This window comes from Chenopodium album, chromosome 6 (genome assembly GCF_948465745.1).
Source record: "Chenopodium album chromosome 6, dcCheAlbu1.1, whole genome shotgun sequence".
Taxonomy (NCBI): Eukaryota; Viridiplantae; Streptophyta; class Magnoliopsida; order Caryophyllales; family Amaranthaceae; genus Chenopodium; species Chenopodium album.
This window is the reverse complement of record NC_137839.1, coordinates 71,871,930-71,897,161: the sequence shown is the minus strand read 5'-3', so window position 1 is coordinate 71,897,161 and position 25,232 is coordinate 71,871,930. Positions and strand designations below refer to the sequence as shown.

At 35.3% G+C, this 25,232-nt stretch overlaps 2 protein-coding genes across 2 annotated transcripts; both read right to left on the bottom strand.

Annotated features, from left to right (window-relative positions):
- Nucleotides 1-21,691: 21,691 nt before the first annotated feature.
- On the bottom strand, nt 21,692-22,452 carry LOC145637193 (uncharacterized). Its single transcript, XM_081688672.1, has 2 exons — nt 22,016-22,452; nt 21,692-21,932 (listed from the first exon to the last, which is right to left on the bottom strand). Exons 1-2 carry the CDS (start codon nt 22,450-22,452, stop codon nt 21,692-21,694), a joined length of 678 nt encoding a protein of 225 aa, XP_081544798.1.
- Nucleotides 22,453-23,978: 1,526 nt separating this feature from the next.
- Nucleotides 23,979-24,671, bottom strand: LOC145637192 (albumin-2-like). The gene has a single exon (XM_081688671.1). It carries the CDS (start codon nt 24,669-24,671, stop codon nt 23,979-23,981), a length of 693 nt encoding a protein of 230 aa, XP_081544797.1.
- Between the last annotated feature and the right edge of the window lie 561 nt (nt 24,672-25,232).

The window sequence follows — 25,232 nt, the reverse complement described above, 5'->3', positions numbered from 1 at the left end:
AGAAGATTAGAAAACCCACTAATTGCCCATGTTCCTTATTATCAGAAGTGGTCCGAATCTTTAGGCCCACGAATAGAAAACTAATTCTGATTATAAGCAACAATAATAGGTCAATTAGTTTCTCCATGACTTGCTCAATAACTTCCTTTTTGTTAGGAAAACAATCAGCACGTTTTGCAAATACCAGCCACAAGTTCCTTGGGGACCAAGTCCTTGTGCTAAAAAATAGGAGTTTAAAACTGACTTCTTTAAGAAGATAAGTTAAAATAACACACTCGTTCATTAATTTAACTTCACATATAGACCAGATTCATTTTGTTCCTTAACAAACAAAATCTCAATTGAACTCCTACCTTTAAGGTAACCACTTTGAAAATCTTTTTCCCACGACTTTGACTACAATAAAATCAGATTTTGATTATAAAACTTTGTTTTATAAAATAAAATCATTTTATAAATTAGTTTATTTGAAAACTAAATCCCTAGAAACTAGGAAAATAAGTTATCTTTTTTACTAAGAGAAAATCAGATTTTATTTTCAAAAACTTATCTTTTATAAAATAAAATAAAATCTAATAATAAATATTAATACCAAGTCAAAACTAACTTCCTATAAAATAGGCAAACATAATGCAATGACTATTTAACGTGGAAAACTGACTACTAGTGCTGTGCAAACTCGTGTTCCTTCTATAAATGAATTCTAGACTGACTAGTAAGGAACTTACTGGTCCTCAACACTAAGTTCCTTACCGACTGAAGTTCCAATGTAGTTCCTTAGGCTTGTTCCAGACAATTTCTCTTGTCCAACATACTTACATGATTCCTAGAAAAATATACTCCTATTTTTCTGTCTTCATGTTTCTCTGATGAAACTTTTACTCCGATGCTTCTGTTCCTGCAAAGGAACTTTCTCTTCTATGATGAAACTTCTACTCTGGAGCTTCTACTCCCGCGAAGGAACTTCTCTTTACTTGTTCCCCCCTGAGGAACTGCTGCTCAGCTCATTCCTTGCAAATAACATCTTCTCATTCTTCTTAGGAACTGCATGTAAAGTCTAACAATACGTTTGTACTTTTAGACTTCTTCTCTTTATGTTCCCCTTGAGGAACTCAAGCACGATCTATACATTGTATGTAGGGAACCATCTTCAATGATGATCTAACCTGTACTTAATCATCTTCATGCTTCATGACTTGTTCATGCACATCTCAATACACATATTAGTTAGATAATATCATCATTTGTTCACAATCATCAAAACCTTACAATAACTTTTAACTTTTTGAGTTTTATTTGTCAAAAGTTAGCCTTGGGTCAAAAGTCAGCCCTGGGTCAAAAGTCAAACCCCAAAGTAAAATGTCAAACCCCAAAGTAAAATGTCAAACCTCCCTACTTCCAACTCCCTTTTCTCCCAAGAAAACAGAGCAAAAATTTCAAAATAATGAAATATAGGGACTAAAAACACACAATTCTCGTTTTATGTCATTCTTATTATGCTCTTTCTCTCTCAAGCAAAACATCAAACACCTGGTAGACTTGAACTTACCTTTATGAAATTACCCAGAAATCTGTATGAACAGATTTAGGAATAGTAAAGCAATGGTTTTTTTTTTTTTGTTTTTTTTTTTTTTTTTTGTAATTAAGATTGGGACACTCGCTCGCATTGAGAACTCTTAGTAAACCCATTGCAAGTCGTCTCAAACAACAAGCTGGTTTACATCCTAAATTTCGTGAATTAATCATTAGTCTTGCTCAGGTATTCTTCCTTTAAATTCTTTCTTATTTTCTTTCTAAATTGTTTGTTTAAATTCTGGGTTGTTATTGAATTTTGGTTTTTGGCAGTGATTTGTTGATGGGTTTTTGTCATTTTTGACATTGAGCATTTTGATGAGTTATTTATTTGTTTAGGGTAAGATAAATTGGTTGATTTTGCTGTTTTTTCTTTTTGAGTAATTTTGATGTCGATCAATGTGAAATGGGTACAGTAATGGAAACCATGGATCTTTGTCTTAAGTCTGGCCAATGTGAATGTGTGATCAGTGTCATTTTCTTTCCATATTGACAATCATATTCCATATCATATATATTCAAATGAATTATTTCTAAATATATGTTATATACTTAATGTAGTATTTTGTAATATTATTGTTAAAAATATTTAACAACCGTGCATTGCATGGGATTTTGACCTAGTTCGTCGCTAAATCATAAAGACGCCAACCCTTCTTTCCGTGAGGATAACCTTCAAAAATACATTTTCGGGAACGATAATCAAACTTATCTTTAATCCGGGACGATTTGCAGCATAAGCAAGGCAACCAAAAACTCGCAAACTATCATATGAAGGTGACTGACCAAATAAAAGCTCATGGGGAGTTTTACCTTTCAAAACCGGAGTCGGTGTGCGATTAATGAGATGTACTGCAGTCATCACACACTCACCCCAAAAATACTTGGGCAACTTTGCCTGAAATCGAAGAGCTCGTGCCACATTTAAAATGTGACGATATTTACGCTCAACTCTACAATTCTGTTGAGCCGTATCAACACACGACGTTTGATGCAGAATGCCTTTCTTAGCAAAGAAATAACCCAAACTGGGAAAATCCTGACCATTATCACTACGAACAACCTTGACCTTACGACCAAATTGAGTCTTAGACATAGCACAAAACTCACGAACCAACTAAGAAGCTTCATATTTACCAACCATTAAGAACACCCAAGTAGAACGTGAAAAATCATCAACAATTGTAAGAAAATACCGAGCATCACAACTAGACAAAATCTTATTCGGACCCCAAATATCACAATGAATCAAATCAAATATACCATATGCTCTATTCGTACTCAATGGAAAAGAGTTGCGGTGTTGCTTTCCCATAAAATAAATATCACAATCAAACGAACAACCAGAAGAACTACTATGACCATGAGTACTATGAGAAACTCCCGGAAGAGAACTAATCACTTGCATCGACGGATGATCAAGACATTTGTGCCATAACAAACTTGCATCTGAAATCACCACTTTATTTGCCTGAGGATTCTGAGCACGAACTGGACGGAAAATATAGACCCCATCACACTGCTCCCCCGCTCCAATCAGGCTCATCAAACTGCGGTCCTGAATAATGCATAGCTTGTCATTGAACATAACAAAATAAGACTGTTTTTCTAACAACTGAGACATAGACAACAAGTTGCATTTAAGAGCAGGAACATAAAGAACGTTATCAAGAGTTAAACTATTAGACAGAATAAATCTCCCTTCTTTAGTAGTAGTGGTGCTCTTCCCATTCGGCAAACCAACAGGAGACAAAATATCAGATAAACTGGTAATTAAGTCAATATTACCAGACATATGATTTGAAGCTCTAGTATCAATGAGCCAATTGACAGAATTATAAGTGCGAATAGACAAAGACCTCAGCACTAAACGACAGATAGAAGATCTTTCCATTGCGCATCGGTGATAGTAGGAACACTCCTATGTTCGATGTCACTAATACGCTCAAATGTACGGTTTGATTGAACCCTCATTGAAAGAGAACACCAATCTAGCTCAATCAACAAACTAACTTAAACGATAAGAACGAAACAGAAATATGAGCTATGAAACCACGAACACCAAAATCAAATAAATCACCAAACTAGCTCAATAAGAAACGAAAATATGAGCTATAAAACCAACCGATAAATAATGTACAAATACGAAGTCCAAAATACATAAATAAAAAAAGGAGCAAAAGAAATCCAATTTGCACCCACTAAAGAGAAGATAACAATAAGGAATAAAGAGGTAATTAATCCACGTACCAAAAGAATTAGCTTCCCCTTAATTCAATAAATAGCACTAGCAACTTCGTCCTTAAAAAAAACCAAACACCAACCTCAAGGATGAAGATCACAGCAGCAAAAAAAAAGAAAAAAAAAAAAAAACAATGGGCACAAAGCCACAGAAACTGAACTAACCAACAGAGGCAGCAACACGTACACAAGAGCACTACACACTCCACACCACAAGCACACCTCAAACCAACTAAACAAACCAACGGGCACCACCACACTCCACGAACACACCCACTGCCTCGCAACAACAACGTACCACAATAGCAGCACCTTAACAGCTTGTTTGGATACACTAGCAGGAAGGAAAGGAAGGGAAGGGGTAGGGATGGGAGGGGAGGAGGGGAGGAAAGAAGAAATTGAACCTTCCTTGTTTGGATAAAGGAGAAAAGGGAGGAAGGGGAGGGACATTCACCTTTTTTTTTTTCTTAATCTGTGGGTTTCTTGCATTCAACAATCAACATTATACTAATTTTTCAGAAAAAAATTGTAGTTATTTGTATTATAATATAAACCTGATTAAAAAAATATTGATAAACGTCATTAAAATCAAGCAAAACTCAAACAAATAATTTAATATCCTATGTTCTTAAAAAAAAAAAAAAAAAATCTTATGTAAATTAATCTAAAACATCAGATTGATTTTCAAACAGATTTTCCAAAACTGATTTTCAAACAAATTTTCAAAAACTGATTTTCAAACAAAAAAAAAAAAAAAAAAAAAAAAATCAAACAAATAATAAAAAAAAAAAGAAAAAAGAAAAAAAAAAAACAAATTGAAAATCAATTAAACATTAGCAATGAAGAAGAGCAGTAGATCCTTAGAAATTGGAGGATATAATTCGTGAGAAGCGTAGTAGAATAACTTGGTGAATTATTTGGCCTTACCTTGAAAATTAAAGAGATTGAAAGAGATAAATTAAAAATGAAAAAACCCTAGAATTTGGGGGAAAATAATCGTGAGAACAATGAGAGAAAATAATAGAGGAGAAAGATTATATAATAGGTTGAATGCAGTATTCCAGTTGAATGTTAATCATATGTTTTTCTTCCAAATCTTTTCAAATTTGGAAGGATTTTATTCATTAACAATTAAACAAAACTTTTCCGTTCATTTCCTTCCCCTCCATTTCCCTCAATCCCTTTATTTGTTATCCAAACAATGGATTTAATCTCCCTTCCTTTCCCTTATCTTCCTTTCTCTCCATTTCTTCTTATCCAAACAAGCTGTAAAAAAAAAAGCAACAGAGAGCACTAGCATCGCAACACGCAGCACACACCACACCACACAACCACACACGAACGCAGCACACACCACACCACACCGCCACACACTCGCAACACAAACACAATAGTAAACAGAGCAGCATCACCACACGAAATAGAGGCACCACTCGCAGAAACTACACAGATCACACACTACACCTCGCAGCACCACTCACGCAGCACTGCACCTGACGCAACACACGCAACACCACAACACCACACAAGCAACACACAACGAGCACTCAACACAAAGCACCCAAAACGCCTAGCTCACCAACCAATCCCACGAAATTAGGGTTTTAGCACCCCTTAAAACAGAAATTAGTGTGATTAAAAAATAAATTAAAACAATGAAGCCTTAATCTCTGACTTTGCGGAAATAAAATTAAATTTGTGATGAACGAACCAAGATCGTAAAATTCTCTAGAAATTAGAGAGGCCTGATATCATGTTAAACTCAAGAATATTGTGGAGGAAACGGCTTGACCTTTGTATTGATATTAAACACGTATATATACACAATACTAAATATAACCCAACTTGCCTAAAACTCCTAACAAGATAAATTTGCAACCATTTTCCTTGCGGTCGTTGAAAATAATGAAAACGGCCGCAATTAAAGGCGGTCACAATTTAACAGAATTTTAGTAGTGTTCAGATTTTGAGGATGACTTGGAAACAGTTGGTTACTTCTTAAATTTCCAGCTGATAGGTGATTGAACAAGTTGAAGAACATATCTAGTAACAGATCTTCAAGAATCAGGACATGAAACCCAATCAGAGTCTGAAAATGCCTATAGGGTGATGAGATCACCTGCCCTCATTAAGATTCCCTAACTAGCAGTAGCAGAAACATAATTGAGAGTATGATGTAAGGCTGAGAGATGAGAGGTTCTTGGGTTTTGCATAGAGGTGATCAATGGGTGGGCCGGGCCGAGGTAAAAAAATTTGACCATTTATCTGGCCGGGTTGGGTTGGGCCAAGCTTCGGCCCGGAAAACGTGTGCCTAAACTAGTCGGGCCATACGGGCTTTTTAGGCCAATTTCGGGTCGGGAAAAAAAAAACTAAAAATGCAAGAAATCTATTTCCAAACCCGTCCAATCTTTTTAAAAAATCGGGTCGGGCTGGAAAATTCAACCCAAAACCCACCCAAAATCGACCCGGGTCGGGCCGGGCTCAGTGTGATCAGTTCTAGTTTTGCATAAACTGACTGAGTGTTTAGACAATGTAAGACAAGTCTGGCCTTGTATTGGTTAAAAAATTTAGTTTACTAACTGTGGGGAATAAATTTCAAGCATTAACCCCATGCTTGAACCCCACTGTGATCATACACTAAAGTACGGTGACGTCCAAAAGGGAAGAAGATAGAGCAAAAGAGTCGCCAACAAGTTTTAGGAACTTGTAAACCGTTCACAGGGTGAAGGTTACACCCCTTAACGGTCCAAGAGATCATCAACTCCATAAGGTCTAGAACCAAATAAGGGTTCGGGGATGAAGGTACAAATCCAACCTAAAAGAGATTGAACCTGCCCTAATAATAAGCCTCTACTTTATTCTGATCGTATTCATGTGCGCTTTTTAATTAACATACAATCATTAGGATTAACCCTAAACCTTTTTAATCTATGTTGGTTGAATATAAATGCACAAATAAACTATTATTGGCGATCACTTGAATTATAATCATAATTAACCCTAACAAGATTATTAATTATCTTATTAAGCGTGATTGCAAGTACCAATTCCCTTTAAACGTGCATAAAAGGCGTGAATCAAGCAATAACAATAAATACTTCCTCCGTTCTATTAATATTGCAACAATGGACTTTTTGCACTATTCATCACTCTTGTTTGACCATCTAATATGAGTTATACGTTAAGCAAAATATAGTCAAGTGGGATCTTATTGGATTCGTCTCATAAAATACTTTTACAATATCAACTTTTTATAATTTTTACTCTTACACAATTATAGATATTTAGCATATAAAAGGTGTTTCGGGATGCGTAATTTCCTCCTTGTTGCAATATTAACAGAACGGAGGAAGTATCAAGCAACATAAATCAAAATAAAATTATAAGCATAATAATAATAATAGCAAGATCCTAGGCATGATACTAACAAGATTAATAACAAACCCTAGCATGTCACCAAGCAATAAAAATCAAATCTTTAGCCCTAACATGATACTAACAATCATAAATATTTGAAAAAACATAGGAAACATCATAACAATCATATTTGGTATATTTGATATTATAAACTTTTCCCTAAACATGATACTAGGAATATCATAATAACAATTTAAACATGATTTCTACATCATAACATCAATTAAAACCATTAAAATACTTACTTTGATGCCTCGTACCTCTTTCTAATAACAAAATACACACGTTAGTAACTTCAAGGAAAATAATAAACAAAAAATTAAATTAAATAATAATTGAAATAGAGATTTGGGACCAAACCGTCAGAAATTAAAACCTTTCACGTCTAGGGCGAAGGCAACTTCGAATATGGCTAGGTGTTTCTAAGTCTAATGTATGAGGAATTTTGTTTGTAAAAAGGCTAGTTTAGAAAAGAGAGAGAGAGAGAGAGAGAAATCAAGAGATTCTTGATGAGAATTGGTTATTGATGATTGAAAACGGAGTTTTTAATACGTTATTTATAGAGAAATCAGCCAAAAAGATAAAATATCAAAACAGAGCACTTGGCGCACGTAAAACAGAGCTGGCGCTAACCCTGGCTAATAAGCGCCAGGCGCCAACACTAGCGCCAGGTGTCAGGCTTAGATCCAGGCGCCAATGCCTAGTGTCAGGCGCCAGGCCTGTTTTTGACGCGTTTTCAAAAATCATATAAGTTTTTCCGTAATGGAGGATAAAATCGTATCTTTTCCTCGAAAATGCTTTTTGATTTTAATTAAAACTCTGAAAAGTCAACAAAAGTCAATTTATCAATGCTAATTGAATTAGGAATGAAAAGAACCTTCTAGAAGAATCTAGAAGACTAAAAACATTCCTAATTGCATTAGGAATGATAAATCATATTAGGCCCTCCCCTAGATCATTGGGCCGCACATAAGGCTCAAACCGGGCCCAGTTTAGTAAATTGGCCATAACTTCCTCAATATTCATCGGAATTGGGCTTATAATACATCGCTGGAAAGGTCTTGTCAAGCCCCATCCAACTACACTACTATTGGACCCATATCATGGACCAACCAAATTGGATTGTCTGTTTTCTTAAAATAAGTTTTCAAAAACAGAAAGAAGAGAAAAGAAATTAAAACTATCCGCAACACTAAAATTTCCACACTTTCGCTTCATTCGATTATGATTCGACACGAAAGGTACTCATCACTGGGTTTGGTTTTGGGGAGACAAAAATGGGTGTCTACAGAAGCCCCCACTTTGGCTGAGTTTGGAGAAACGCAAGTTTCGAAAACAAAAGTCAAAGTATCGATAGGGACGGAGAATGATTCAGAACGTTCTGCGATCCTAAATCACTCTTGTAACGCCAATACCTGCAAACTAGCATTAGTTAAAAAGATAAAAGAGTTAAGAAACGCGTATCTTGCACCGTCGAGCACACGTCTCTGAAAGTAACCGATTGTTTTGATGACGTCCTGCAAGCTAGAGAATGTCATCCCGCTTGAAAACCGCTACACCTATAACTGTTTCCAAATTAGAAGACTGCTTCGCCTGAAACGATCCTCCTCCACTTTGATAATATTCCACATCCAAGGGAATACTATCGAAGATTGCTTCTCTTGAAACAATCCTCAGTTGTTTGTGACAACTCTCCACAATCTAGGGAACGCCACCTTGCTGTTTTGATGTTCACTCGTCTCTGAACAAAGAGCTTCTTTTTGATATGTTCACGCGCCTCTGAACAAAGAGCTTCTTTTTGATATGATCTTCTGAATGATGTGTCCACGCGTCTCTGAACGAAGAGCTTGATAATAGGATGCCCACGCGTCTCTAAGCGAAAGAGCTTGTAGGAAATGTCCACGTGTCTTTGAACAAAAGAGCTTTTGAATGATATGCCCACGCGTCTCTGGAGAAAAGAGCTTGATGGAAATGTTCACGCGTCTCTGAACAATAGATCTTTGAATAACATGCCCACGCGTCTCTGGAGCAAAGAGCTTTGATGATTGAATGTTTGCTGCGAAAATATTCCGAAGGAAAATTTCCGAAGACCAACACTTGTCAATCTCTAAAGCTCGCCTGAACTTTGCTTCCGCTAAAACCAGTATGTCGGTGTTTCCGTAATGAGCCAATTCTTAGGCGCTTTAAGCTAAGTGAGACGATCTTTCATCAGGTCGATCACTTATTGTGATTGTAATCAAACTGACTACTTAATCATGTCAAATTGCTTATAGGGGCTAATTGGCGTACCAAGGAACCCGAAATTGCTGTATGAGGTCGAAATCACCTTTCTGAGAGGCATCGAGCTCTGTCGCTGCTGAAATATCTCTGGCGCCAAGAATTGACTCTGTCGCCGAACGCTGTGATAGGGTTTTCTTTATTCTGCTGCACCTGTATTTATTTTTGACTATAGAACTTTGCCAATCTCTTTAATTATCTTAGGGTTTACCTAAGGCTTAAACGTCGCTTGACTCATTGACTTGACACGACTCAAGGTATAAACTTGACTCTCTGTGATTGACTCGAGGTTGACTCGACTCGAAGTGAAATGACACATGTGTTAGACTCAAATCAAAGTGATATGACACGACATGACTCAATGTGAACATGACTCGTGTGTGCATTGTAATGTGATCGTGCGACTCGAAAATGCAAAAAAGCAAAAAATTTCCGTCATTTTTGTGGAGGGTACCGACTTTCTCCCGAAAAAGAAAGACGCGAAAAAAGAATTGAAGTTTGAAGATGCATGTTGAATGAGCTTAGTCAAACGTTGTTTGATACTATCTCTCAAGGTGCAAGGATTAATCCATCGTAGGCTATCTCAATTGTTGACTCCATGATGAAAGTATTTGGGTAACTTAGGCACGGAGGCTAAGCACTTCATACTTCGTGATGCAATGATGGTAATGATTGATAAGTGATTTTGATATGACAAGGCATGCTTCAACGTTGTGTTAAGATTCCATGACAAAGGGTTCCTAAGGGAAACATATTTGGTCATGTATCTGTGCAGTGTGTGAAAGTGACACTAAAGTTAGGCCGCAAGAGTTAAGTGTGTGGAAAGATATTATTTTTAGAAGAGTCAAATGGTGGTGACTCTTAGCTTAGGTAAGCTAATGATGTAAGGATAAAGCCCCCAAGTCTAGCTCTACATGAATAGGGATGAGCACAGGGGATCCCTTGATATGATCATGGTGTGAGTGTGTGAATGTGAATATGAATACATGTTTATTACGGCCGCACCTCGATGTGAGGTTGCCTACGTATCCGTTAGGAATCAGGCCGAACGTAGCTCTAGCCGAACCTCGCACAAGTGTATGTATAACTCAAAAGGTCTTTTTAAGGGTTGTAACGTGGTTAGGATAAAGGTTTGAAGAAGAAGGGGATAAAGGCTCAAAAACCCTAGATAAGCCCCCAAGGTGTGCAACCTCGCTTTTGAATCTTTATATTTTTATGCTTGAGTTTCTACTCTTTTTTAGCTCTTTTTGCTTTAGCAATTATTTTATTTTAATAAGTGTGGGCAATCCCGATCATGCGGTCTATCACTCACTTGGCATTCATGTTTCTCAGGCACGGTACCGAGCACTCGATAAGAGACGCAATCTGAGACGTGTTCATATCAAAGATATTTTCATATCAAAGACATTGGAACACTTGCCCTTTTATACACTTTTATTTATTTTTTACTTATTTTTTGCTATTTTAATCTTTTGAAATCACTCAAGATCTTTTTTAGAATTGCATAAGTTACACACCATCCCATCCCAAGGTTAGGTAAATGTAGGTTGAAAAAATAAAGGTCTATCGTTAGACGAGGCTCAAAGTGGTTTATGAAGAAAGGATTGCGTATTTGAAAGGTGAAAGGAGATATGATGTGGCTACAAGGGGTGCCTCAAATCATTGATATACCTTGTGCTTAATTCGACATGAATTTTTTTTTTTTATTATTATTATTTTTTTTTGCTTTAATGCAATGCAATGATCATATGCAAGGAAATAAATACTCATTTTATTAAAAGAGAAAAAGAAAGAATCTACAAAATTAATCTAATAAAAAAAGGTGTCTATGCTAGACTTATTGGGGAAAGGGTTTGAAAAAAAAGAAGAAAAAAGCATGAAATCTTGGTGAGAAGCTTGCCTTGTGCATTTGTTTCATCATTATCCTCATTTTTTTTTGTTTGTCAATCACATGAATCAAACTCGATTCAACATGCATGGATGGAGGAAGTGAAGAAAGATTGGAATAGAGTGTGAAAGAAGATTTAGATGGAGAGATATGAAGAATTAGGAATAGCATGTACCCCCCAACTCAAATGACGGAAAGACCGACTCATGCATGGACCTAAGACATGGTCATGGTGATGTGTACTCAAAGTGTGTGCTAAGACTAGTGAGTGTAGGTGACATGTTAAGACTCGTTTCATGACCATGTGGCTAGACTATGTGACTAGACCCAAGCAAAGACTAAGTTAAGACTTCACGTATATGCATTAAACTGGACAGGCTGTGGTATTTTAGTCATAACTTTTGATTTGTGACTCCAATTTAGATGAAACCAACTCCAAATTAAATATAAAACTCGGGGTTACAGATCCATAGGTTATACGACTCGTAATTCTTTCTAGAACTCCAGATATGACCAAAACAATTTGACACTTGTGCAGTATACGGGAATAAAAAACCGGGTTGACTTAAAGGAACTATGACTCGATTTTATGTTTATTCATTAGCTCTAATTAATTAATTAATTAAACAAAGTCCTTTAGTCATTAATCAGTTTATTTAGTCTTAACACAAGTCAAACAAACGGTTAGGAAAAATCACATAGAGTATGCACAACAAATAATAATGCACAATTAGTCAATTAAGTAGGCACAATATGATGCAATGAGTTTGCAACCTAACCATGGCTCTAGTTCTCTAAAATTCGAGATATGGTTTAGTCAAAGAGGGTCCATGGTTAATTGTCCAGATGCACCGCGCGGAAGCCTAACCGTGAAGGGTTGGCGCGATCGGATGGGCACCGCGAGCTTTAGAAAAAACTCGCTTCCATGGTTTGGTGAATTTAACATTCTCGGATGTACCCTTTGTTGCACAGAGCGTTCAATCAGGTAGATGGAGCATGAACTCCCAGAGGGTTATGTCCATATGTAGAACACATATGGGTTTCAGAAAAGTGAGAAAAAATTCAATCAGGAAGTAGGATCGAGCAAACAATACGAAAAACCGGTCGAAATTAGAACGCATATTTCTGGCTCCGTATTGGGGGAAATTTGCGCCAGCAATCAGAGACTGGCGCTAGCTTTTAGCCGTAGCGCCTGGCGCCAATGATGGCGTCTGGCGCTACGGTTAAAATGCTGGCGCCAATGCTCTGGTCATTGGCCCTACTTCCCACATGCCTCAGCAGCTTTCTGTGCTCGATAAAATTTTCCAGTTTCGCGCGGTGTTATTTCGGTCCTAGTTGTGAAAGATATTTCTCAAATTTCCTACGTGTAAAATCCTATGTTTTTAACTCATTACGGATGGTCTTTCCAATGAGATCTTTTTTATGCATATGACCATAATGTTAATCAAAATTACGCACATGAAATACTTAGAACGTTTCGAGTCTCATCCAGTCATTCTAAATCATTGCCGAAACAAATTCAGGAATTAAAATAGAAATCCTCCCCAGTGGAGTCGCCAAAAACTATGGGGAATAAATTTCAAGTGTTAACCCTGTGCTTGAACCCCACTGTGATCATACACTAAAGTACGGTGGCGTCCAAAAGGGAAGAAGATAGAGCAAAAGAGTCGCCAACAAGTTTTAGGAACTTGTAATAAACCGTTCACAGGGTGAAGGTTACACCCCTTAACGATCCAAGAGATCGTCAACTCCATAAGGTCTAGAACCAAATAAGGGTTCGGGGATGAAGGTACAAATCCAACCTAAAAGAGATTGAACCTGCCCTAATAATAGGCCTCTACTTTATTCTGATCATATTCATGTGCGCTTTTTAATTAACATACTATCATTAGGATTAACCCTAAGCCTGTTTAATCTATGTTGGTTGAATATAAATGCACAAATAAACTATTATTGGCGATCACTTGAATTATAATCATAATTAACCCTAACAAGATTATTAATTATCTTATTAAGCGTGATTACAAGTACCAATTCCCTTTAAACGTGCATAAAAGGCGTGAATCAAGCAATAACAATAAATATCAAGCAACATAAATCAAAATAAAATTATAAGCATAATAATAATAATAGCAAGATCCTAGGCATGATACTAACAAGAATAATAACAAACCCTAGCATGTCACTAAATCAATAAAAATCAAATCTTTAGCCCTAACATGATACTAACAATCATAAATATTAGAAAGAACATAGGAAACATCATAACAATCATATTTGGTATATTTGATATTATAAACTTTTCCCTAAACATGATACTAGGAATATCATAATAACAATTTAAACATGATTTCTAAATCATAACATCAATTAAAACCATTAAAGTACTTACTTTGATGCCTCGTACCTCTTTCTAATAACAAAATACACACGTTAGTAACTTCAAGGAAAATAATAAACAAAAAATTAAATTAAATAATAATTGAAATAGAGATTTGGAACCAAACCCTCAGAAATTAAAACCTTTCATGTCTAGGGCGAAGGCAACTTCGAATATTACTAGGTGTTTCTAAGTCTATTGTATGAGGAATTTTGTTTGTAAAAAGGCTAGTTTAGAAAAAAGAGAGAGAGAGAGAGAGAGAGAGAGAGAGAGAAATCAAGAGATTTTTTATGAGAATTGGTTATTGATGATTGAAAACGGAGTTTTTAATACGTTATTTATAGAGAAATCAGCCAAAAAGATAAAATATCAAAACATAGCACTTGGCGCACGTAAAACAGAGCTGACGCCAACCCTGGCTAATTGGCGCCAGGCGCCAACACTAGCGCCTGGCGCCAATGGCTGGCGCTAGGCGCCAGGCCTAGATCCAGGCGCCAATGCCTGGTGTCAGGTGCCAAGCCTGTTTTTGACGCGTTTTCGAAAATAAGATAAGTTTTGCCGTAATGGAGGATAAAATCGTATCTTTTCCTCGAAAATGCTTTTTGATTTTAATTAAAACTCTGAAAAGTCAACAAAAGTCAATTTATCAATGCTAATTGATTTAGGAATGAAAAGAACCTTCTAGAAGAATCTAGAAGACTAAAACCATTCCTAATTGCATTAGGAATGATAAATCATATTAGGCCCTCCCCTAGATCATTGGGCCGCATATAAGGCTCAAACCGGGCCCAGTTTAGTAAATTGGCCATGACTTCCTCAATATTCATCGGAATCGGGCTTATAATACATCGCTGGAAAGGTCTTGTCAAGCCCCATCCAACTACACTACTATTGGACCCATATCATGGACCAACCAAACTGGATTGGCTGTTTTCTTAAAATAAGTTTTCAAAAACAGAAAGAAGAGAAAAGAAATTAAAACTATCCGCAACACTAAACTTTCCACACTTTCGCTTCATTCGATTATGATTCGACGCGAAAGGTACTCATCACTGGGTTTGGTTTTGGGGAGACACAAATGGGTGTCTACACTAACTAAACTTATGTAAAAAGAAGGATCAGGGAGAGGAGAACCTTCAGTAGCATGGAGTTTTAAATTCACAGGCAAGGGAGTGACTATAGGTTTGAAAGTGGACAAACCACAGTTAGAGAGAAGCTCCTTGGTGAATTTTTTTTGAGTGAGAACTATGCCATCATCCTGATATCCAACCCAGCTCTATGCCCAAAAAATAGTTGAGCTTCCCCAAATCTTTGATACTGAATGTATCATGTAGATGCTGCTCGAGGCACTGAATTGTATGACTATCATTACCAGTAAGAATGATGTCATCCACATACATGACAGTTATTGTGATTTTGCTGTCACTTTTCTTCACAAACAGAGAAGCATCACTTTTAGACTAAAAGAAACCTTGCCTTTTCAATTCCTCATGCAATTTTGCAAACCACTGCCTTGATACCTGTTTCAGGTCATAAAGAGATTTTGTAAGCTTGCAAACTTTAACGGGGACAACATTAAAACCTTCAAGAATCTTCATATATATACTTCCTCATGTAGATCACCATGAAGGATAGCATTGTTGACATCTAATTGGAATAAACTCCATCCTCTGCTGCCAAAGCAATGACAACTCTAACGGTTTCCATCATAACAACAGGGAAAAAGTTTCCTCATAGTCCACTCCAAACTTCTGTGTGTAACTCTTTGCAACTAGCCTAGCCTTAAATCTTTAAACTGTACCATCTGTCCTAAGCTTGATTCTGAAAACCCATTTGCATACAATTGCATTTTTACCAGGAGGGAGATCCACAATTTCCCAAGTATTATTGACCATAAGAGCATCCAACTCCTTTACATTGTAGTTACCCAATTGGGATCAGATTTGGCTTGAATATAAGATTTAGGTTCTGTCATAGCAAAACAGGAAGCAACAAAAACTTTGTGACCTGTTGTAGTCTTGTTGAACTTAACAAGGTTGCACCAATCACTAGTAGAAAAATACAATAAGGCACCCCCAAAAAGGCACCGGTTCAGGCCAAACCGGTGCCCTAAACCGGCCCAAAATTGGGCGCAATTTTACACAAATAGAAAAGGCACCGGTTCAGCCCAAACCGGTGCTAAAAATAAAAAGGGCACCGGTTTGAACCGGTGCCTTTACGAACCGGTTCATTTAAATATTAAAAAAAAAACCGCCCTTATAACTACCCCCAACCCTAATTAATTTCGGTCGTTCTCTCTCCTCTCCTCTCTCCTCCTCCTCCTCTTTCTCTCTCCTCTCCTCCTCTTTCGCCGATCTCCTTCAATCCTTCATTCTTTATCTTTCTGGATCTCCTCCTCCTTTCTATCATCACTCGAAAACCACCAACAATTCGAAGACAACAACATGCAACACGGATTTTGAGGTTTTTCAATCGATTTTGAGGTTTTTCAATCGAATTTAATAGTTTTTTTTTCGATTTTGATTTTTTTAAATTTCAAACTCTTCTTTCAATTGATTTTGATTTTTTTTTCAGCGATTTCTCGGTTTTTTTTTTTTACGATTTCAATTTTTTTTTTCTGGGTTTTTGATTTTTCTTTCGATTTCAATTTTTTTCGATTTCAACTATTTCGATTTCTGGGTGTTTTCGATTTGTGGATTTTTCTGGGTTAATTTTTTTGATTTCGATTTTGATTTTTTTTTTTCTATTTCTGGGTTTTTTTTTTCGATTTCGATTGTTTTTTTTTCGATTTTGATTTTGTTTTTTCGATTTTTGGGTTAATTTTCGGTTACAATAATCGATTTTGGGTTAATGCATGCGTTTTTGGGTTTGTTCTGGGTTTGTTGATTTTTTTTACTTGATTTAGATCCGTTAAAGATGCAAGATCTGTTCTGGGTTTGTTGTTCTGGGTTTGTTATGGGATTTGCTTTTTTATTTTTCGATTTAAATTCGAAATTTTTTTATTTTCTGAGTTTTTTTTCCTGATTTTCGATTTTGGTTTTTAATTTCTGGGTTCAATTTTGGTTTTTAAATGATGTTCTGGGTTTTTTTTTTCTTATCAACTGATTTTCTTTTTTATTTTTCGATTTTTTTTTTATTTTATTCGATTTAAATTTGAAATTCTTTAATTTTCTGGGTTTTTTTTTCCTGATTTTCGATTTTGGTTTTTATTTTTTGGGTTCAATTTTGGTTTTTAACTGATCTTCTGGTTTTTTTTTTTCTTTTCAACTGATTTTGTTTTTTATTTTTCGATTTTCTAGGTTTTTTTTTTTTTTTTTTTTTTTTTTTTAATTTTTTTCGTAGCTTTATTAAATCACTTTAATTGATTTATTTTGGTTGTTTTAATTGGTGCAGGTACACTTAAATCAAAGAATCAAGATGCAAGTATATTGATTTAGATGTTGTATGGATTTTGTTTTTATTGTGAAGTTGTATTTTTTTTTTATTTATATTGTAATTTTTTTTTTATTTATATGTTGTAATTTTTTTTTTTGATTTATATGTTGTAATTTTTTTTATTGTTCTATACTGTAAATTTTTGTTGATGATTATATATATATTGAACAGAGTATATTATATTGATTGTGATGTTCGATTTTTTTTTATTCTCATTTTATTTTAGTTTATTTAATTTATAAGTTAAAAAAAAAAAAATTATTTTTGGCATTTTTGGCACCGGTTAACCGGTGCCAAAAGCAATGAATTAAATTTTATTGGGATTTTTTGGCACCGATTAACCGGTGTCAATTAACAGTTTTGGCACCGGTTTGAACCGGTGCCTTTTTAAACCACTTTTTGGCACCCCCCACATTGGCACCGGTTCAAACCGGTGCCTTAGGCTGGGTTTGAACCGGTGCCAATTTTATTTTTTCACGTAGTGAATGTGTGGTTGTGACCTTTTTAACAGCAGCATGACAAAAATAATCACCCATCCAAGATGGTGGTTTTTTAGGTCTAGGAGGCAAGGGTTCTACTCAGATGTGTTATTTGTGATGTCCTGAACAATGTTACGAGTAGTGTTCTGAAAAGGTGAGGATGTAAATGATGTTTCAAAGTTTGATGAGGGGTCTGGGATAACAGGATCAGACTGAAGGATTGGATGTGTAGGGTTTAGAACAGATGACATTGGGATAGGTTGTGTGGGAACAGGACATGTTTCAATAAAAGAATCAATGAAGATGAGTGAGTTGTTTTGTGTGGGAGTAAAAAATTGGAAAGGTTGTTCTGAAGTATTGGAAGTTATGTGGAAAGGGAAATATTGTTCATGAAACACAACATCCCTACTAAAAGTAATGGAATTATCAGAAAGGTGTAACACTTTGTATTTCTTTTGTGTTGGACTATAGCCTATGAAGACACAAGGGTCAGCTCTAGGGTCAAACTTGGATCTGTTGACCTTTGAATTAGAAGTAAAACATAGGCAATCAAAAGTTCTGATATGATGTAGGGTAGGTGATTTATTAAATAGAATCTTATATGGAGAAGTATGATGAAGAGCCGATAAGGGCATTCTGTTTATCAAATGTGTTGCACATATATAGAACACACTCCCCCCAATACTTTTGGGGCAACTTTGACCGAAAAAAAGTGCTCTAGCAGCTTCAAGAAGATGTCCAAGAAGATGTCTATGTTTTCTTTCCACAACCCCATTTTGTTGTGGTGTCCCACTACAACTAGTTTGATGTTCAATCCCTTTCTTGTTATATAAATCAAGAATTTTCCCCTTACAGAGTTCCTTGGCATTATTGTTTGTTCTTATACATTTAACTGAACTGTCAAATTGATTTGCAGCATAAATGACAAAATTCTTTAAAATTTCGACAGCATTAGATTTAAATTTGATCAAATATACCCAAGTATGTTCGCTGAAATCATCAACAATAGTAAAAAAACATAGTGTTGCCATTATGAGACTTATGTCTATAGGGACCCAAATGTCAGCATGTATCATTTGAAAGGGTCTTACAGTCTTTATTACACTAATGGGAAAGGCTAATCTACATTATTTGGCCTTATTAGGACATATCTAAAAAATGATGTCGAGTATGCCCTTACGGCTTACAGATGGGATTACATGTTTTATTTGACTGAAAGGCATATTGTAATACCCGAATATTTTATGATTTTATATAATTTATTTTTATTTATTAAATAACTTTTCTAATCCCATATTATTAATTTAGAGTTCAAAAAGTTTTAAAACCCTATTTTTTTTAAATAGGACTCTTTTATTAACACCTATAAATATTAATAAACCCGAATTATTTTATTTGTTTTTACTACATTTATTTCTTTCGCCGTTTGGTCGTCACTTTTTCTTTTGGAACAATCAGAACCTTGATTTTCTTATAAGCAGAACCTCAACCTATATTATATTGATTATCATCATGATGTATGATTTCACCCAAATTTTATCATCAAGCCTTCTATTATATACTCTTGATACAAAATTGTTGGACGTGGGTTTCTATTGGCGTGCAACTAATTGATTTAAATATTTTGCTCATCACTGTGTGCAATTTGCGTGGTTCTCTATTGCGTCTCATTGTTGTAGTCTTCGTCGGAAAGGTAATCACACTATCCATCTTTTGGAGTTGCTTGATTATAATGTGATTGTATTAAATTATTAGAATTGTTTGGTTATAATTTGTTTATTGATTGTACTCTGTATTATTATTATGTGTAAATTTTATAATTGTAATTCGTGTGATCAAGTTTGTATATGTATATGATTGATTAGTGGTATTATATGATTTGATTGGATATGAGTATTGTATTACTTTTATTGTTTATGATTGATTATGTTTTACTCTAGGGTTCTAATGTTGTTTCCATAGTGAGTATTGTTTTATCGAGGTTTTAGGGTTGTTAATGCAGAATATTATTTTTGGGTTAAGATTTGATTAATTTTGGGAACTAGTTTTATTTCCCTAAGAGTTGATATGTTTTTGAATTGAATTGTTATGTTATTTGGGAACATGTGCCATTATTGAGATACTATGTATTAGTTTGTGATTGATTATTTGATCGATGTGTGAGATCAAAAGGTTGAGAACTATTATTTTGTTATTGGCTTAAGGTTCGGCGTTATAGACCTTATTCCTTGGCATGTTGGTAAGAGGGTAATAATCATGAGTTAACATTGAGGTACAATCTTTATTTTTTATTTTTAAATGGTCCCTTATAGTGGGAATTGGCCCGTATGCGGTCTGGGTCAAGGTATTTTCTGGTTATTGAGAGTATTCAAGTTTTTATACTTGTTGGTTTATTTATCCGAATTACCCATGTCCAAGGCTAGGTATTAACCAATGAGCATGACACACTTATGGGATAGAAAGTTGAGTAAAGGTTCGTATTATTATTCGAGGTTGAGTTGATAAAGGTTATTTTCAGAGTACATTGTGTAATGTAGTTTTGAACTACATTGATTAATTGATGAGTTAGTAATGTTGCTTATTTTATATTATTCTTTGTACTCTGATATGTTATGATTACTCAGCTTTTTTGCTGACGTGTGTGTTATTTTGTTGTGCTACTTGTGTTTGCGGCCATGTCTTTTTCTTATGGTGGCCCTGCGACGATCTATTTTAGAATTTGTCCTTAATGGTGATCAGTCAAGATTGTAACAGGTTGATCAAGAGATGATCGTAAATAAAGGAGCTCAAGTGTTTCGATTAGTTTGTTATAACCAGTTTAATTTATAGAGTTGTATAAATAGCTCACTTAGATTTATTGGGTTGTAATTATTGGGATTTTCGTAAGCCTTAACACTTATTGACAGGTTGTTGAGTGTGGCGGTAATACCTCTGATTTAGGTGTATGCTTCCGCAATTTTATTCAAAGGTTATTTATTTTCCTTTAATTTATTGTTTATTATTAGCTAATAAATCGGGGGTGTTACAAATATGCCCTAACCTTAGATGCCACAATTTGATATTATCATCTACTTAACTAGAAGAAACATTGCTATTAGCTGCAGTAACTAAACGTTGCTCTGTTTGGGTTTGCAATTCAGGGTCAGGCTGACTATGGTCCACAACATAGTAAAGTCCAGACTTCAACTTACCAAGAACAATCTCCCTTTTTAAAACTGGATCATGTATCATGCATGTATTAGGTGTGAATATGACATGACACTTCATATTCTCAGACAACTTATGAACATATATATCAAATTGAAGTGAAATTTAGGAACATAAAGCACATCTTTAAGCACTATGTTTGGACTTAACTTAATAGTTCCCATATGAGTTATTTTCACTTCACTTCCATCAGGTATTGTTAGGGTGTTTTCATCACTGTCTAGGTCTTTATAGGAATCAAACAACTTTAAATCATGGCATATGTGGTCTATAGCACCACTATCTATTATCCAACCTAGATTAGCGTGAGAAAAAAGGCAGAGTTTACTTGTAAAGTAAGCACTGCTAGCATTCTTTTCCTCTGGATAAGTGTTGTTCTGATGTTGGCTCTTTGCATCTGTATTCTGTTTCTCCATGTCACTCATTATCCTAGCATATTCCTCTCTTGTGAATGATGTTGTGTGACAATATCCTCTTGCATATTCATGTCCTCCAAAGTCTCTTCACCTTGAGCCATATTAGCAAACCTCTTCTGTGGATTATTCTTGTAGTCAAGTGGAAACCCATGAAGTTTAAATCACCTGTGTCAATATTATGACCTGATAGCTTACAATGTGTGCACAACAAATTCAGATTTCTCTTGAAACCAATATTTTGTCTACCAGCATAAGAATTATGTCCACCATTGTAGAAGTTGCCTCTATTGGAATTAGAGAAGTTGTTGTTGTTCTAATTGTAAGAGCCATATCCACCATTATGAGAATTGTTGTTGTAACGAGAGTTATTGTCATAAGGTCATCTCCTATCAGCTCCAAAAGCCATAATATCATGTGAACCACTCAAATTACTTAGTTGCTTGTGTTTTTGTTCCTGCAATAGCATCCTATATGCAACCGTCATTTGTGGAAGAGGATGCATCATCAGAATTTTGCTTCTAATCTGCTGATAACCATCTTTGAGCTTCATGAGAAACCTTAACATAGTTAACAGCCTTTGATCTTGCTGGATCTTCAGAAATTTAGCAGTGAGATTACATCTACAACCATTACACTCACAAACTGGCATAGGACTTATATCATCTAGTTCATCCCATAATACTTTCAATTTAGAAAAAAATACTCTGTTATCTTATTAGAATCTTGTTTCACCTCATTGGTTTCTTCTTGAAGAGCATAGAGTTGTGCAGAAGAAACATGTCCATATCGTCCCTCGAGATCTTGCCACATATCTCTTGTTGTCTTATAGAAAAACACTAATTTCTTAGTAATAGGACCAAGAACTCCCAATATCCAACCAACTACCAGATCATTACACCTTATCCATGCCTTGTAAGTAGCATCTATGGGCTGAGGTTTAGGTAGAGTACCATCAACGAAACTCATCTTATTCTTAGTAGAAAGTCTTATTATCATCGATCTCTTCCAAGAACTATAGTTCTCTCCATCAAAAACATCATTGATGAACTTGTAATTGTTGTAATCAGATGGATGAATGTAATATATTGTACTAGGATCTTGTGTAAGTTCCAAAACTCTAGTTCCTTCTTGAGTAGCCATGAACTCAGAATTTCAATACTTGAAAAAAAAAACAATCTAAAGATCTTGAATCAGAGAATTGAATTACGAATCAAAAACACTTCATAAACTTCATCAATAAACCTCAAATCATATAAAACTCAGTTCAACCAAATCTTTAAGAATCAACCAAAAACTCCTCAACAAAACCTCAAACTATAGAATCACCAAATTATCACCAAAAACTCAACAAAACCTTCAAATCGATTGCAAAAATATCCAATTCAACAGAATATCACCAAATCAATAAAAGAAATCAAGAAAAATATCTCCAAAAAAAAAAAATTCCATTAACCTTTAAATATACCTCCGAACTCGAATGCGAGACTCCCGCTCTGATACCATGTTAGAAACCGCAGCAAAGAATTGATTGTGAAGCAGAATCAGAAATCAGCAAAGAAGAAGAACATGACACAGAGATTTTATGCCATCACTGCTGCATCCGTAGAAGTTCCGCTCAGGACCTAGAACTAAGCTTTATTAATAGAGAAAATTGTTTCTTATAGAAGAAGAAAAATAGAAGAAGGAAACTTAGAAAAGTACAAGTTGCATAGCTATTTATAGCTAGCTGTTTTATTACACTAAGCTCAGCTGGAAAAGTTGTAACAAACTTTTAAGGCTCAACTAACTCCATTCTGACGTGGCATAACAATTTTGACTTTGTTGACTTGAGCAAATAGGATGTGCTACTCAACAAAAATCCTCTACTAGGCTTTTGTTAGGGTGAATATATTTTTATTTACCTTGTTAGGAGTTTTTTTTTTTTTTTTTTTTTTTTTTTTTTGCAATTTAGGTTGATGCATAAGTTGTAAGCTTCCGTGACTAATAGTAAAGACTCATTAAGCGGTTTTTTCCTAATTGTTTTTATTGAAGTTTAACATACGTCTAAAAAGCTTCAAGAAAATATTTTTTGTCCTTAAAAATTGCTCAATAAACGTCACCGAGTTTTGTAGTACTCCCTTCGTATTTAAGGAGAAATAGTAGAAAATTTGGTGGAAGAATAAAGTACGATAGGCAAGAGGAAAGAGAATGCGAAAATGTTAAAGTATGATAGTCGAAGAGTCTATAAAAAATTAGTAAAATATAGTAAAGGTTTTCAAATAAAAAAATGGAGCAAGTAATAAAATACGACTGGAAAAGAAAAGTGGAGCGATTAATCGATAAAATACAGAAGGAACAGTGTAACAAACTTTAACATAATAATACAAATCAATATCGTTACAAACGGTTGGCAAACTAGCTTAGCACAGCTTACAAGGACGCAAGAAACCTCACATCCTTGACTATATATATAGATCTACCAACCGTGTATAGGACACATCAGAACAGAACAATTAAGGATGCAATAACTCAATGGCTACAACTAACCCTGAGCCAATGATATGCATCCTCTATTATTTGATACGAAGTACAGACATCACAATAAACATAGATATAAAAGTACATAATAATATGGTTATGCCATATATGCCCTTTCTCAACATAGGAGAAAAGAGTAAACATATTGTTCAACTCTTGCGAGGCAAGATGCTACCTAAACCCTTCCATGAATCTTCAATTCTTCCGGACCACATAAGCTCCTCATCAGTTGCGGAGCCTGGAGTAAATTTGATACGTCCATACGAATCGCCCTTGAATAAGTAGGCCTGATTTGGAATATGTAAAGCGAAAGCAGCATCAAATCCATTCTCAAACATTGTGTCTCTCAAACAATGCCAGTTTTGTCTGATGGAAGTGATGGTCATGAGGTGACCAATATTACTGTAGTTGATGCGAGCATATTGACTGTCCTTGAAGAGGTAAGCCTCAAAAGGAACCGATGAGTCGAATGCAGCATCAACCCCATGTTCAAACACTGTCCCCCTCAGGTAAGGGAACATCTCGCCGATGGGCTTTGGCCCTTCAAGAATCTTTTGGTTGGGGAAATCTGGTGCACAGAGCCATTTCGCGCAAATGTTACCTGAGAATAAGTATGACACTCCTTCATCTTCAGACGCGAATGCACAGTCAATTCCCTTGTCCGCGAAGACTGTATCCTTCAGGGATGAAAACACATCTCCTATTCGAGCTGGTCCATTCAATATCTTGTCATCTTTCTCACCGGGTGCATAGTCAATTAGCACATACTCGTTTTTCATGAAAATATAGGCTTCATCTTGTTTATTTGATTTGAAAGCAGCAGTCACATAGGTTACCGACATGGTTTCGTCCTCTGCAATTCAATCACACCATTTTAATGTTACATGCATGCACATCCATCATTTAATCTAATTTAAGGACGGAGGGAGTAACATTACCCCATATATATATATATATATATATATATATATATATATATATATATATATATATATATATATATATATATATATATATATGCAGTTAATAGGGAATTATGCAATAAATTATTTATACTAATAGCGAATTGAAGATAACAAATACAAGGAATGATGACTATTGTGAAATTACCCCAAGATACAAGTTATAAAATTGCACGCACAAAATAATATAATAAGAAAGAAACAAGGGAGGAGGAAGATAGAGATTCATAATAATAACACAGAAGAATGGTTACCGATACTCTGATTTAGTGCTCCAAATTTTGTTCTCTATGAGATGGATTATTTAGTGATCAACTGTATGAATGATGAGAACATGTATGTCGCTTAGCCTTTTATAGATGACTAGGGGGCATTTTCGTAAAATCGCATTCAACTATCACAATACCTTCAATTATCCTAAAAACAACTGGGGGTGCTAAT

Bases quoted from the DNA above. Each gene is read 5' to 3' on its own strand.
- LOC145637193 (XM_081688672.1), bottom strand. From the start codon at position 22,452: ATGGCTACTCAAGAAGGAACTAGAGTTTTGGAACTTACACAAGATCCT. The intron at 21,933-22,015 runs GTATTTTTTTCT...TAATGGTTGTAG, and splicing joins GATTCTAATAAGATAACAGA to ATGTAATCTCACTGCTAAAT.
- LOC145637192 (XM_081688671.1), bottom strand. From the start codon at position 24,671: ATGTCGGTAACCTATGTGACTGCTGCTTTCAAATCAAATAAACAAGAT.